The sequence below is a fragment of the Epinephelus fuscoguttatus genome, linkage group LG23, assembly GCF_011397635.1.
Source record: "Epinephelus fuscoguttatus linkage group LG23, E.fuscoguttatus.final_Chr_v1".
Classification (NCBI taxonomy): Eukaryota; Metazoa; Chordata; class Actinopteri; order Perciformes; family Serranidae; genus Epinephelus; species Epinephelus fuscoguttatus.
Genome location: NC_064774.1, coordinates 5,456,360 through 5,472,395, shown reverse-complemented (window position 1 = coordinate 5,472,395; position 16,036 = coordinate 5,456,360). Strand labels below are relative to the sequence as shown.

The 16,036-nt window shown below is 41.8% G+C and overlaps 1 protein-coding gene across 2 annotated transcripts; it reads left to right on the top strand.

Moving 5' to 3' along the window:
• Positions 1 to 3,100: 3,100 nt before the first annotated feature.
• On the top strand, positions 3,101 to 15,380 carry LOC125884142 (complement factor I-like). 2 transcript variants are annotated; one of them, XM_049568946.1, is made up of 18 exons: positions 3,101 to 3,307; positions 4,490 to 4,557; positions 4,661 to 4,814; positions 6,679 to 6,742; positions 6,858 to 7,026; positions 7,303 to 7,493; positions 8,553 to 8,660; positions 9,241 to 9,356; positions 9,923 to 9,959; positions 10,085 to 10,105; positions 11,223 to 11,362; positions 11,508 to 11,611; positions 11,821 to 11,877; positions 11,986 to 12,090; positions 13,570 to 13,745; positions 14,120 to 14,221; positions 14,303 to 14,451; positions 15,198 to 15,380. In XM_049568946.1, the coding sequence occupies exons 1-18, from the start codon at positions 3,230 to 3,232 to the stop codon at positions 15,267 to 15,269; spliced, it is 1,911 nt and encodes a 636-aa protein (XP_049424903.1). In that variant the 5' UTR covers positions 3,101 to 3,229; the 3' UTR covers positions 15,270 to 15,380. The 2 variants fall into 2 exon arrangements, with proteins under 2 accessions (XP_049424903.1, XP_049424904.1); XM_049568947.1 differs by having other exon boundaries at positions 3,103 to 3,307; positions 9,241 to 9,354; positions 9,930 to 9,959.
• Positions 15,381 to 16,036: the final 656 nt, after the last annotated feature.

The window sequence follows — 16,036 nt, the reverse complement described above, 5'->3', positions numbered from 1 at the left end:
TGGCTTAAAATACCTGGTTTCGGGGGCATAATCCCCGCTGTAAAAAACAGTGATGTCCTGGTCAAGCATTTTTCTGTTGTTATAGCGCCACCCAGTTGCCAATTAGAGTTAAATTTCTCCAGTCACCTTGAGGCGTCCTGTTCTATATATCTACCAAGTTTAGTAAAAATCCATATGGCGGTTAGGCCTAGATAAGAAATGAGCTCTCTAGCGCCCCCATTTTGTTTGATGGGCTCAATAATGGAGGGGTCCCCTCAGATTATGTGTGGTCATATGCCTACAAAGTTGCGTGGTGATGGGTGAAACCCTTGAGATGTTCTACACCTTTATGTGATGAGCCACGCCCTCCGCAATATTCATTGCCTTATAGAAGCTCAGTTTTAGGAAGTTTTCCAACTTTTGCCAAGAGGGAACTTTAGATATTGCTCCCTAGATTATGTTCACCCAGTTTCATGCAGATCGCTCAAACTTCCTAGGAAGAGATCCATTTGAAGTGTTTTTCAAACAATTCAAAATGGCGGAAAATCTATATAAGCGGAAGCTATGGGTTCTTGAGGCAAATGTGTTCCTCACGAGGAGAGGCATCTCTGTGCAAAGTTTCATGTCTCTACCACATACGGGGCATGAGATATGCCCATTCAAAGTTTGACATTTCAATGGGTTGCTATAGCGCCCCCCTTTGGCCAATTGATGTAATATTGCTTCATTGGCATCCTCCCATGACCCTCTACCACTGTGCCAAATTTCACATGGATTGACCAAGTCAGTGAGGAGAAAAACGTGGAACACACACACACGCACACACACACACACACACACACACACACAGAGTGTTCCTCATTATATAGTCAGATGTGAGCAGGTGACTCGTCCATCGATCAGGAATGTGGACCACCATGATCTGATCTGATTGTTGGGGAACCCTGCTGTTGGTCAACAGTGTCAATAAATGTCTGTGTCTTTGTTTATTTCCAGATCGGACGTGTTACAGTAACTGCAAACAAAAAAAATCCACCATTTTATTTGGGCTGGCTTGAAGCAGGTGCAAAGTCTGAATGTTTATGATTACTCCTCCATGACGACATGACGTCTCTCTGTGTGTCCGTCCCAAACTCAGAACCAAATGAATCCATCTGAGCTGAAACTCTGCTTTAAAACTGTTCTGTCTCCTTCAGCCCAGGTGTCTCTCTCTGGTTGTTACAGATTTATTATAAATCGCAATCACCACATCAGCGTCTCAGTTTGGCAGCAGCTCAGAGCACAGAGCCTTCTGTCCTCTGGACACAATGTTGAACATTAACTACACAAATGTGATGAAATTCATGACTCTCAGTCCAGGTTTTATCAGGTACTCCGTTTCCCAGCAGCTTTAACCCTTTAAACACAACATGGATATGAATGCAGACCATGTTTCAGAACATACATGTGGAAAATCATGTTTCTTTTCAACTTGGTCTCACTCTGAAGTCGTCGAAAACTGGCGCTTGGTCAGTGACTTGTTGTGTCAGGCACCAGCGTAGAATGCCCTCCATAATATGTGGCTGGTCATAGTTATTGTTTAACGGACTGGACGGGACAACAGCGAAAGTTAAGGTGGCGGAAGTGCAAGTAGGGCGTGCAGGATGGGTCACACGAGGCCACTGATCACTTCCTGTAAGACTGTAAAGCCAAACTCTGGTCTTTGTTCCTAATCTCAGCCACAGACATAGTGACGTAGTGCTTTTATTTTGAAAGAGACTGTATGCATACTGTACAGACAATGCATGTAACAGGCTGAAGTTGACACGGCGTCCCAGAACGTCAACAACCAACACACCCAGGGTACCTTGGACGTCACATGTGGACATGGAAAGTCCATGACCAAACGTGGACATGTGACGAGGTCACAGTGAGGATGTGTTCTTGTCCTGCAGTCTGGCATCATAGATTCTAACTCCTACAATACCCATGAGTCTTTGCTGCCACTGCTGTGAAGAAACAGCAACCAGAGGTGCGAATCAGAGCCGTAGCAAATTAAAGGGTAACTTGTGTATTTTTCAGCCCTGTTGTTCCATGTTTTTGTGTCTAAATGACTAATTGGCACAAAAAGTTTTGAAACGGGTCCAGAGAGAGAGCGCTGCAGCTGGCAGCCATGAAACAGGCCGCAGTGTAACCACTGACAGGCTCAGACTGTTACTCTAAGTGTCTGACAACATGATGAAAGGATCCCTACAGAGATAGAGCTTTGTGTTGAAGAGGAAGATCATTTTTGTTTCACCAGAAACAGCCCTGAAATCACCATCACCAAACTCACCAGACCAAAATGCAGATCTCAAAACCCAGAAAAGAACGGAAATCTCTGTTAGCTGCTAGGCTAATGTATACAATGTAAAATGCCATAGGCTTGTGCTAATAACGTTAGCATGTTGTATTTGTGGGGAAAATGTGTCCAGATAAAGACAAGTGTTTGTCTGTGAATGCTGCGAGTTATAGTGAAGCTGATTTGTGTTTGAAACTGTCTCTATTAAGCCATGTTTAATGTGTGTTTAATGTGTGTTTAAAGTGTGTTTAGTGTGTGTTTAATGTGTGTTTTGAATCAACTTTACAGCACTTCACAGAAACTCTTTCGCCACCTAGTGTTTGGAGGTGTAACTGCAGAGTGACACAGCTGACACACCACTGCACAAGTATAAATGCTCACAGCAGCGTAGGCCACATGTGTAGGCTATGCCACACAAGTATAGATCCTCCTTACGCCTGACAGTTATCCCGCCATAGAGCAGGCTAGTTCAGCAGTATCAGTTACCATGGTTACTGAACAGGGGTTTATATAAGCCACAGTAATGAAACGTACAGTGTCTCTGCCACATAATGACAAACACACGTGATGTATCCGTAGTTTAATGCTAACATCATCATTCTGGTGACTGGGACGTTTCCGCACATGCTCAGATAGACGTTAACAAATATCCAATATTTCATTCAAACGTCAGGACACAGTGTGTGTGTGTGTGTGTGTGTGTGTGTGTGTGTGTGTGTGTGTGTGGTCAGCACTGACAAGACAAGCTAATGATTGATTGGTGACATCATCAGTGTGTCTGTCACATCTCTCCTTTATAAAGAGAAAACTGTCTGACGCCTCAGCACAAACCTTCAGTCTCTTACATCTCACAGGAGAATAAGAATATTTTTTTAATCAGCTGAAGGTAAAATAGTTTTGTAGAACTCTTCAGAGGAAACCAGTCGGTCCATGTTTGAGTTTGTCATGATGACATCAGCCGGAGTTTGCTCTCTCGTTCTGTCTCTCCTCGTCTCTTCCTCCATCATGGTGAGTTCACTCTGGTGTTTAACTGTTCAAAGCATTTTATTTTTAAATATTTGAGACTATTATTTGTTTTTATTTCTGTCCTCAGGTCAGATTTATGCACATGAAGCTGAGTAATGTGACAATATAATGCAGCAGTGTTCAGTAACACCACAGTCAGGAGTCACTGCAGGGCTGAGTAACTTAACACATGTCAGTATATGTTATAGAGTAGTACAGTATATTCTAGTGCATTGAACCGAATTACAAAACATTGTATGGAAGCTGTAATGGGCCAAACATATCTATTTATATTCCTGAAATTAATTAATAAATACATGTGATAAAATAATCTCAGGTCAGAGGTCAACCAGCTGCCGTAAAGTTACAAACATAATTAAGTCTATACATTAATACATATAATACAAACAACTGTTAATTAAAGTAATAAAAAATGGAGATTGAAATATTAAGCTTTATACTTTATACTTTAAAATGCAAAAGGTTTTTATGATAAACAGACAAATTATTAAATAAATAAATAAATAAACATTAGCGTCACAGAGTAAAACAAATGTATGTTCATGTTTTTTAACGACTGATTGGAGCTAAAGGGAAAAGTAAAAAGCTTTAAACTTCTGTTGACATTTTGATTAACAATATTATTTACTGATGCACTCAGTTATATTTTTGACTCGTCTGATCATATTTCGCTGTGACAATGTGACAACCCTGATTTAAAAAAGTCTGGACGCTGTGTAAAATGTCAGTAAAAGCTGAATGATATGATTTGCAAATTCTTTTTGTGGCAGCAGGGAAATCAAGTATTAGTTAGATTTTCTTAGTACCAACTGAGCATGGTTTAAACACCACAGCCTACCTGAGTATTGTTGCTGAGCGTGTCCATCCCTTTATGACCACAGTGTACCCATCTTCTGATGGCTACTTCCAGCAGGATAACGCACCATGTCACAAAGCTCACATCATCTCAAACATGACAATGAGTTCACTGTACTCCAATGGCCTCCACAGTCACCAGATCTCAGTCCAATAGAGCACCTTTGGGATGTGCTGGAACGGGAGATTCTCATCATGGATTCTTTATATTTTCCACAGCGTCCCGACTCTCTCAGGATCAGGGCTGTAGCTCTCCCTCGTTGTTGTACCACGATTCTTTTATTGAACCTCTGTATCACTTCCTTTCAGCTCTCGACTCAGAGCTCCCCTCCAAAGACGGACGACTTTCTGGGACCAGTTGAGTGTCTTAAAAAGAAGTAAGTGCTCTGCTCTCTGATTGGCTGGACTTGTTTATTGTTTGTGTATTGTTTTTGAGTCATCAGACCCAGTGTTAATTCAGTCTCTCTCCTTGATTCTCAGTTTAACTCGTGAATCCTGCGGCTTGGTGTTTTGTCCTCCGTGGCAGTCCTGCACAGACGGACAGTGCATTTGTAAACCGGCCTACAAGTGTCCCACAGAGGGCGTGACCCCGGTCTGTACCCATGGCAACAAGCAGCTCCTGTCCTACTGCCAGGTAATAACATGGGTGGTGACTGAACAAGACACTGACACTGGCAGCTGGAGCTAGATTCTCACTGGAGTCTTTTTCACTGAAGGATGACAACACCAACAGTTGTTGGCACCAGGGGGCACCAGACTGTGACGCTGCTGTGAACCATAATTCCAGTGTCAGTGGAGCGTTTATTGGCCTCTGGGCTTTCCCTATTTAACAATGATTTTATTAAACACAAACTTAAATCTATATTGTGCAGAAAAAAACCCAACAACAATGTATAGACTCTTACAGACGTTATCATTTTCATGATGTATTTTCCTGCAGAGACTCTGCCCTCTGTCTGTATCTTTGTATTTTCTTCATATTTTTGCTGTGGTGGGGACGTTCTTTGGCACAGCACACAGGTGAGATTGGGACTTCATAAATAGACTGTAAGCAGCGGACATCCAAGAGGGAGCAATTAAAATCTTGGACTCGGCTCCAAAAATATGTAGATTCAATGAGGCGAAACGCCAAACAGACAAAGCTCGTTCCTAAATGAGAGTGAATCTGGGGTTGGTTGGTTCACACTTGCTGGAGATAGTTAGTTACAAACAGTAGCTGACAGTTCTTGCATTACATACCTTTAAGGTCCTGTTATTCAGGAAATAAATTCAGATGTCCTCATCCTCTGAAAACTAGATTTGCTCGGGTGTTTTAGAGTTGTGGACGAGGATCACCATGTTGCACTGCCATGTTTCTACAGTAGCCCAGAACGGACAAACCAAACACTGACTCTAGTTAGAGACGTTCATGTTTTCACATCAGCCACTGCAGTTGGAGGAAAACACAGATTTTTAAAATCGAAACTGCTTCATTTAGTGTTTTTCCAGGTGTAAATCAGCAGGTCTGTTTGTTTCTGAGAGGACGAGACCTCTGTGGATCATTCAGCTCCTGGTAACAAACCTCCTTAACAATAAATACTACTGGTTTTCTAACCAGGAGAAGTTTCAGCTGGTTGTAATCTGCATCCTCACCTCTAGATGCCACTAAATCTCCCTAAATCTGACACATTTCAGCTAACGGACAACCCGCAGTAAGACTCTCCCACCAAATGCAGCAATTTCAAGGTTATATCATCAGTACATTTTGTACACGGGGGCCATGCTGTGTGCTTTACTTAAATAAAAGCAAAAAGAAGCATTGGTGTAATATGATTTAAAGAAAGTACATCACATAGTAATTAAAAAGAGCAATATAATTAAAAGATAAGGTATATAAAATGAAGGTACAGTGTAGTGAAACAGAAATCAAAGATAAACCTCACAGATTAAAAACATCATCATCTGCATATTGGAAAACAATTTACATTAAAAACAACTGTTGCACATCAGGTCTGAATCCACAGTTCTGTGAAAGCGCAAAACATCTGTGTGGATACATTTCACACGGAAACAATACGCACTAAATCAAAAATGTAACTTGTGTGTATTTATTTTGGTGCTTGAAGTAAGCGACAGAGCCTCCGAGCTTCAGCAGCGATATCTGATGATGTTTTGCTTTTAATGCTTCCCAACAAAAGAAAAGATCTTGTAATGTCATTAAACAGACGTGGAGTTCAGTGATACATATTATTTGTGTCAGCAAAGCTTTGGAAGACACAACATGATCTTAAAGGTTTTTCTGCTTTACACCAAATGATGACTTTGTCCTGCAGGAAGTAACAGAAACATGGTTTTGTGCTTTGGACTTTGTGTTGGAAAAATGTGAGACAGAAGCTCAGTAACGTGACGAAATACAGAAAACCATCGGTCACCAAGTCATAATGAACATTTGTGAACATAAACATGTCTGAATAAAGAGTCCGAGCCTTCTCTGAGATTAAAGATGATTTATTTTCCAGGCGATGGCTGTTTCCTGTCGCACCATGAAACCCTTCATGTCCCATTTTGGAAAAACGTGCACAGGTGTGTTCTCAGATTTATCTTGAGCTGTTCTCTGAAGTTTTAGTGTCCTTCATTTGAACCTTCATCTGCTGGCGTATCTCTCTTCACTTTGACCTTTGTCTTTGTCTCACTTCAGCTGCTCAACCAAAGTTCAGAGGTTCAGTCGAGGAGGGCACAGAGGTGGTCAGGCTCTTTGTTCCCAGCACTGGGAGCACTGGAGGATGTGGTGAGGAGCTGCTGGTGTGTCAGGAGCTGTGGGACATGGCTGCTGCTAACGTGGCCTGCAAGGCGGCTGGGCACCCTCTGTGAGAGGAGTCATATTTTACATTTCATAATGCACACACACTGCAAATATACTGGAAACCATTAAAAACCTTTTGTGCCTAAACGTAACCAAACATTAACCAAAGCTTTGACACTGAATTCAAGTAATTGTGTGAAGTTTTAACACATCAGCTACACATGACAAGTACAAATGTAACGTATCTGTGGTTTCATTATTCTGCCCATTGGGTTGTCTGATTCTGATTGGTCGACAGTTTCCACTGTGATTTTAAATGTCATGTTGCGTGTGCGCGCAGAGGTGCAGCGTCTGCTGGCACCGTGTCGTACATCTCCCTGAAGAGCTACCATGAAGACCAGGAGTTACCCACCAAATGTGTGAACGTCCGTTGCCAAGGTTACGAGACCTCACTGGCAGAATGTGTGATCTACGACAAGACCACCATCGACAACGGGGAGATCGCCACGGCAACCTGCGTACAGCCAACAGGTGAGTGACTGTAAATGTAAATGTAGCCCTTTACAACAACCCACAGGTGAACCAAAGTGCTTTACAGAATATAACATACAGTTTAAACACAGAATAAAAGAATAAAAGTATTGCCACACTCCTGGGTATTAAAGGCCATCCTGAATAAATAAGTTTTTAGTTTTGATTTAAAGAGGCCCAGGTCAGAGATAGCACACATGTCACAGGGGAGCTTCTTCCAGAGCCTGGGTGCAGCAACTGAAAAGGCACGGTCACCCCAGTGTTTATACTGAGACCTGGGCACTTCCAACAAAAGTTGGTTGGATGACCTCAAAGCCCTGCCATGCTCACGAACAGTTACAAACTCAGATAAATAGGATGGGGCAAGGCCGTTGATAGCTTTTAAAGCAAACATTAAAAGTTTAAAATCAACTCTAAAATGAACAGGAAGCCGATGGAGAGAATAGAGGACTGGGGTAACGTGCTCTCGTCTACTAGTGCTTGTTAACAGACAGGCAGCTGCATTTTGAACAAGCTGAAGGGGGCTAAGAGAAAACTGGGAGATGCCAACATACAGTACATTGCAGTAGACGTAACTGATAAAAGTTTATCTTTACGACATTCTCAATTTGTTTATCAAATTTCAAATAACTGTCAAAGATCACTCCCAGATTTCTGACAGTAGGACTGAACGATGAAGACAAGGCGCCAAAGCCAGTCGTCACAGTATCCCCAAACACAATGCACTCTGTTCTGTCTTCATTTAAATGCAGAAAGTTTTGGGCCAACCACTGCTTGATGTCAGCAATACAGTCAAGTAGGGAACTTTGTGCATCAGTGCCTCTAGACTTCAATGGCAGATAGATTTGCAGATCATCTGCGTAACAATGAAAAGAAAGCTTGTGCCTGGCTATAACAGACCCAAGTGGTAATATATATAACGAAAAAAGAATAGGGCCAAGAATAGAACCTTGCGGGACCCCACATGAGAGAGAGGCACTGGAGGTTGTAGGTTGTGTTCTGCTTCCTCAGTTTGATCTGACTCTGTTTTCACTGGTCATGTGTGTGTGTTTGTTTCAGCGGGGGAGTGTGAGTTCAGTTGTGTGAACGGGAAGTGTGTGTCTCTCAGTCAGACGTGTGACGGAGTCGACGACTGTGGCGACCGCAGCGACGAGATGTGCTGCAAGAGTATGACAGAAATACACAACACACATTCACGTATAGATGTAACAACCACAGATATACTACATATACTTTACAAGAGTGTCTGTGACACCATTTTTGTTGTTGTCATCAAACTGGGTATTTTTTAAGAAGAGGCTGGGACATGACCATGAACTTAACTGGGTATTTCTGAACAAGTTCGGGACATATCCAGTCATATTTTAAGCAACCACACAGGGTAATTGTTAACCAGAGTTTGGGACACATTCAGGCGTATTTGTAGCGACCAAAATTGGTCTGTTTTAACAAGAGTTCTGGACATGTCCAGCTGTGTTTGCAGCTATTAAACCAGGTGTTTTTTAACGACAGTTTGGGACATGTCCAGACGCATTTGGTAAAAACCCAAACAGGGTCTTTCTTAAAAAGTGCGGGACATATCCAGCCATGTTTGATGGGTTAGGGACGTGTCCAGGCGCATTTGTAGCAACCAAAACTGGTCTGTTTTAACAGAAGTTCTGGACATGTCCAGCTGTTTTTGTAGATGTAACAATGACTGATATACTCCATCGTTTATAATGTGAACCATTGTTTGTCTTCATGTCAGAATGTAGGAATGAAGCTTTCCGCTGCAGCACAGGTGTGTGTTTGCATAAAGAAGCAGTCAGGGATGGACAGATCGACTGTCTTAATGGCGAGGATGAATCAAAGAAACACATAAGTACTGAACACACACACACATCACTGAATTTGAATTTTGTGTAACATCTAACGTACATTTACTCAGCCCTCTCCCCAGAAGAAAATGTTGCCATGATATGTTTCTGCAAACCAGGAATGTTTCAGAGGTGACGTAGTTTATGAGCTGGCTTTGTCAGTGGGAGGTGGAGGAGATGGTGGATCTTGTGACACGTAGGAGAGACGCCTGCTAAGCTGCAGACCACTGTTTGAAAGCAACAAACAACAACAACAGTTTTTAATGAGTCATCGCTGTTTTTCCAGCGGGACTTGTGTTCCAAAGGTATTTTCAGCCAAAACATGATCTCATCCAAGCGACGTTTGTGCCTAAGCATAACCACATGTTAACCAAAGCACCAAAGCAAAGTTTCAACATGTCCATTACAAAATAATGTACAAATTTGACGTATTCATGGTTTGCAGAAATGATCAACATTTGTTCTGGAGATTTTGTTAATTCACTTTTCATGGATCTGAACAGAGCAGCACTTTGTGAAAGACAGTGACATTAAACAGTGTCAGGTTTGATCTTATGTTTTGTTTTTCTATGTCCCACAGAGCCACAGACGTCACTTCCAATGAATACAGGTAACCATAGTAACCCTATCACCGCTATGTAATGCCAGCACTTCTTGTTTTTTGCGACTGTGACATCAGTAATGTTGTTTTTGTGATGAAGAGGCTGATGATACATGTTTTCTGTTCTATTTCAGAGTACATCTCTCCCAAAAATGGTTTGTAGTTTAATATTAACAGGCAACACACTACTTTATTTATCCCCCATTTAGTGTTTATCATCAGTAAATCAACATGTGATAAATGTTGTACAACACACAATAATCTGACAAAGATGATTTAGCCAAAGGAGAAAACAAAGCGAAAGAATTGTTTAATACGACTGATTCTTGGCAATTTTTTGAGGTAATTAAATGGGATCTAATTTTTGAAAAAAAGAAATATAAATACATATATATATATATATATATAGTAGTTGACGGCGAACAAACAATTCATTTCATCCGATTTGAAGAAAGATAATTATGCAAGTCAAGAAAGTCAGTTTGTTGTAAAACTGTTGAAGAATAAATCTGTGAAACTACATAGTTAGAATGACTTCACATGTTGTGAAAGTGATGTCATAGCTTTCTCACTCATGTGAACCTTGTTTTGCTTCCCGGCTGATAAGAAGACCAGAAGTGAATAAAACACATCAGAAAAAAACTAAACCACAAAATATCTCCATACTGCAAATACAACTTTTTATGTCGGGGCTTCAGGACACTTGGATCACTACGGACGAGCAGTATGGAGATATTTTGTGGTTTCAGTTATGTGTTTTTGGACGTTTGAATCTGGGGCGTCGTCAGCCTGATGCGAAATCGCGCCACGTTTTTTCCGTGCTGCTTAATTTGCAAATTTCGTATCATACGCATTGCATCCATTGTGTGCCACCAATTCACTTCTAAACGCGTCTACGTTGACTTTACATGTATTCACAAGTGCAAATTGTTTTATTCGCGCCCAGTGTGAACACAAAATAATGACCCCCTGTTAAAGACCCAGGTTTTACATCGACAAACATCATATGTGTAATTCATGGCACAATTCAAACTGGATCAAAAAGTTATTTGTCTCTCATTGTTGACTACCCTACTTTTTTTATTCTATTTTTTTCTAATAAGGTCCCATGGTGGGTGCGGAGGGGACTTTGCTCTGTGGTGCAAAATAATTGTCAGGAACCTTCTGTAAATTTTAGAATGTGATTTTTCAAAAAGGGGATGGTCACTAGGGATTATCAGTTCTTTATGTAAAACTGTCAGAAGAATTCATTTAAAAGATGTTTCTGTGCAGAAACAAAGAACACCAGAGCTCATCTGGAGTCAAGGCTGAGCTGTGGGATTCCTAAAACCAGCACAGAGAACGATGAGTATGAGGAGCGAGGAAGAGGAGGCCGCTTTAAGAGAGTGTTGGGAGGATGGCCAGCACAACGGGTCAGTCACACACAAACCTCTCTGTCTGTCAGTTTAATCTGAAATCATTACCTTTATCACCCCATCAACCACAGCTAATGACTGAACCAGCAGACAGCAGGGTGGAGCTGTTACTGATCAATAATAATGTGTTCTCTGTGTGCAGACTCAGATCCAGTGGCAGGTCGCTATCGAGCTGAAAAAAAGGATTCAGTGCGGAGGAGCTTATATTGGAGGCTGCTGGGTCGTCACTGCCGCTCACTGCATCGGGTAGGACGCATGAAGAAGTGCTGCCAGTGTAGTTTTAATGATTCACATGACAGCAGAAAAATTACAGTTTGGGAGTCAGATGTTCCAGAGACAGATGTAGGTTGACACATCACCTTGAATGTGTGGAAGATGTAGACAATGTAACTTTAAAAGCAAACAACACTTCTTTCCTTTTACAAATAAGTCTCTCCTTTCTCTCTCTCTTCCAGGCAAAACCCGTCCCTCTCCATCACCACAGGCGCAGTTTCTGGTCAAGACAACCAAAGGTAATCATCCGTTTAATTTTTTATTTAGTGAACTCAAAAGTTGAGCATTATCTTGATTTCTTCTTGTCCTCTCACTGACCGTAATCGTCATCCATTTCTCTCTTGAAGGCCCAATCCTGCTACGCTGGTTGTGAAGTTTAGTCTCTGGAAGAGGAGCAGACCTCAGGAAACAACAGATATTGTTCCTGTTAAAGATGTCCACGTCCACCCTCTGTATGAATATGTCACAATTTATTACATTAATACAACTCTGCTTGTATGGCACACCAGGGTGAACCTGATAGATCACAAAGTTTTATGGGACTATGTATTTTCTTGGGAGGGTGGATAAGTGGCTGCTTCTCTTCCCACATGAATTTACAGGATTACGCTTTAGAGAAAGAGATGATTGCAAATGTAACTTCATCAATAGTTGGAGTAAAGGAGGTTTAGCTCTACAGGTCGTAAAGCTGAGAGGGATGAGGACAGATTTCTGACAGTCAGTGTAAACGACAAAAGAGCCAAACTGAATATTCAGCCTGTTCTCATTCTAAAATCATCAAACACCACCGCTTTGTCAGTGATTTCAGCGTCAATCACCGAAACCAAAAGCCACCTTTGGCGGCAGTATGATACTCCGCTGATGGTGTCAGTTTTTAACGTAGCTGGACCGAACCTTTCATGGTGTTCTGATGCGTAGCCGGTCAGCCAGACAGTACCTGTCACTGCAGAATGATTTGCAGACAGACGGTGTCAGTTCATGATGTGGCTGGACGACACCTGTTGATACGCAGATGCACAATGTGTTTTTGCAAAGTAGGACAGGCTCCTGGATCAAAATCCCACATCCAGCCAGCCAATTCCAACCAATCAAGGCCCTCTGACATCATCAGTGAGCTGCTCCTGTGCTTCTTTCAAAATTCCTTTGTGCTTCTGCAGAGCTGAGCGATTTTCACAAATTAAGATAAGTACAATTAAATAAAATCCTCAGTAACACTGAAAAAAACCTTGTAAGCTACCGCAGGGTTAGCGAGTTAGTTTGCTAGGTGGGTAGGCTGTCACAAAGTATGATATGCGCTATTGGTAAGCAGGTCACGATGTAATATAAAGAGCTGGAAAGTCCCTGTAGGGCGGGCAGGAGGGTGTGGATGGGTCCAATGAACCCTGCACTCTCACCCGGGAGGCCAGTGTTCAGGTCTAAACCTGACCACGTTTGTTGACTTCCCAGCATTGATTATGGCGTCCTGTATGATCGACAGCAGAAGTCAAAGGATACGTAGCACATAATATATTGTTGTGAAAGTTCACTGACAAAGCGGCAATATGTGAGAACTTGGATGAGAATATGTTGGAACATTCCAAGTACATGAGGCAGTGAGGACATTAGGTAAGTAAAGTACAGAGTCATCAGCATACAGACAAATTTGATGCAGTTTGCCTTTTAACATAATTGGTACAATTTTGCTCAAAAGTCTGACCTTATGGGTTAAAAAAAGAAAAGGCTCACTGGAGGTCCCTCTTTGGTTCTGTCAGGTGAAACAGAACAAAATTATGCAGGACTTATCACAATGTGTTATTTGTGCTACATCGTCAAAAGAAATATAGCAAAGCATTGATTCAGGTAGAGATGAGAGCAATAATCTTTATGATGCCATCACACTGGATCTAACCAATCTTTTTTAATGTCTAAATCACCCACTGACTCAAATAAAGGTACAACCCCAACACCCGTGAGAATGACATCGCCCTGTTGCAGCTTAAGAAGCTCCCACATGATGACAAGTGTTTGGAGGACAACCCTGCAGTCAGCCCTGTCTGCGTTCCCTGGACCACCAGGCTCTTCCATCCAAACCACACCTGCACTATCTCCGGATGGGGAGACGATGGAGGTACGACGATATGACAGTATGCCAGGGCCCTGTTGTCACATGTCGCCCCTTTGTCAGTGGACTTTCACGTCTACATATTACATGTTACGTATCCTTCTGTGTCTGCTGATGATGTTCAGGAGTGCTGCTACCAATCCCAAGACATATGGAGAGTAATGTGTGCGCATGAATCGAGTTGACTGCCTGAACTAGCCCCTAGGCATCATTGTGTTTAAATTTACAGTTGCAAACTCAACACTTCATCCATGTTGTACGGATAAATGTACAGAGGTGAAACTATGTGCATCATACTGATTTACCACGTGAGCCACTGCTGTGCACATCACACATTGTTCGAACGATGGTCCTGGTGCTGATGATGCACTTCTCTATAGGTGGTATACAGTCCTCGTACCTGCAGTGGGCCAACGTGTCCCTCATTGAGGACTGTCAGAGATTCCACAACGACAGCTTTAAACCTGGCATGCTCTGTGCAGGTAGGAGTGCTCATATGTCAGTGAGCTGGTGCTTACTGTATTCATGAAAAGAGTCCATGTGAGGTTTGTTTGTGCGTGCAGGTGATCTGAATGGCAGCGTGGACGCCTGTGAGGGGGACAACGGAGGTCCTCTGGTGTGTAAGGATGAACTCGGTGTTTCCTACTTGTGGGGCATCGTCAGCTGGGGGAGGGGGTGTGGCCAGCCGAACTCTCCAGGAGTTTATACACAGGTAAGAAAAGTGAAGCCGTTGTATTAGTGCCATCTTCACCCGTCTGATAAATCCTGATGTTTCTAGTGAATAGGTTACTTTTTCTTGAGCTGACGCCATGGGACCGAAGTTTTCACTTGTTCATCACAAATGTACAAATTACAGAGGTTGTGTTTCAGACACTCTATGAGCATTTCTCTTGGACAAAATATCAGCTTAACACTGACATAACTCATGAATACATGGAGAGATATACTGATCAAATCCCAGTTCTCCAGAGTATTGATTTTAATCACCCCTTGACCCTTCATCTTTTAACAACCTCTGTCGAACCACTGATGATCTGATTAGTGGACACTGATTGTTGTCAGTCTCATTTGAGGCATGAAAAGACATTGTCGCTGTCCTTCCTGTTGGGTTAGTGGCACAAGAATTGGTTTTGTTTACAGACATCACTGTGGTTCTAGGCGAGGATTGTGCCTCTTTACCGAACCATAACCAAGTGCTCTTTGTGCCTGAACCTGACCACACATTAACCACAGCATTGTTGTAAAGTTTTGTTCTCTCCACCACATTATAATGTACAAGTGGAACATATCTGTGGGTCACAGGAACGCACAATGCCAACAGTTTTCCTGGAGATTGAGTCAAAATATCTCAACAACTGTTTGATGAGTTGCCAGCAGGTCATGAGGACGGGACTTTAACTCAAAGAATGACAGTATCACCTCTGATAATAACACTCTGTATGTGTCTCTGTCTTTCAGGTGGCTCATTACTTTGAGTGGATCAGGTCTCGGACAGGGTGGGCTGTGGTGACAAAGTTCAACTCCAAGTAACACTTTCAAAACCAGTCACATAGGGTCCCATTTTTATATTTCACACTGACTACAGCTGTTTACTGACAGAAAACATTCTTTGTTTTTTAATAAAAGCAAGTTCAATCATCAGCTCTGCCTGCTGTGTGTGTCCTCATTAATGTACAGTTAATAAAATATTGTTATTTAATAGTATGACTCATAAACTATTGTTGGTACCTGCCTCATTACCAAGTTGGTTTGCATTACTGTTACTGTTATTCATGTTGATTAATGTGCATGATCCCCTCTGAATAATCAAACTGACAATGGGCATGGAACTAAATATATTTACTCAAGTACTCTGCATAAGTACAACTTTGAGGTACTTTAACTTTGATATTTTAATCTCATGCCACTCTCCTCTTCTACTTCACTTTAGAGGGATAATATATTATAAATAATAAATATTTTTACTTGTAATATTGAATGTATCAGTCCTTCCAGAAAGATGCAGAGTTTTTTTGTGATTGTTGCGGGAAAAAATCCTTGATTATGCGGCATGTTTTCTTAAAAATGCGATGGAATATGTGGGATATCTATGTAATTTTATGCAATGAATTTGTGGGAACTTGCAAAAATTGCGGAAACTTGTAAAAATTGCGGGAACTTGCAAAAATTGCGGAAACTTGCCAAAATTGCGGGAACTTGTAAAAATTGCAGGAACTTGTAAAAATTGTGGGAACTTGCAAAAAATTGCGGGAACTTGAAACTTGCAAAAATTGCAGGAACTTGCAAAAACTGCAGTT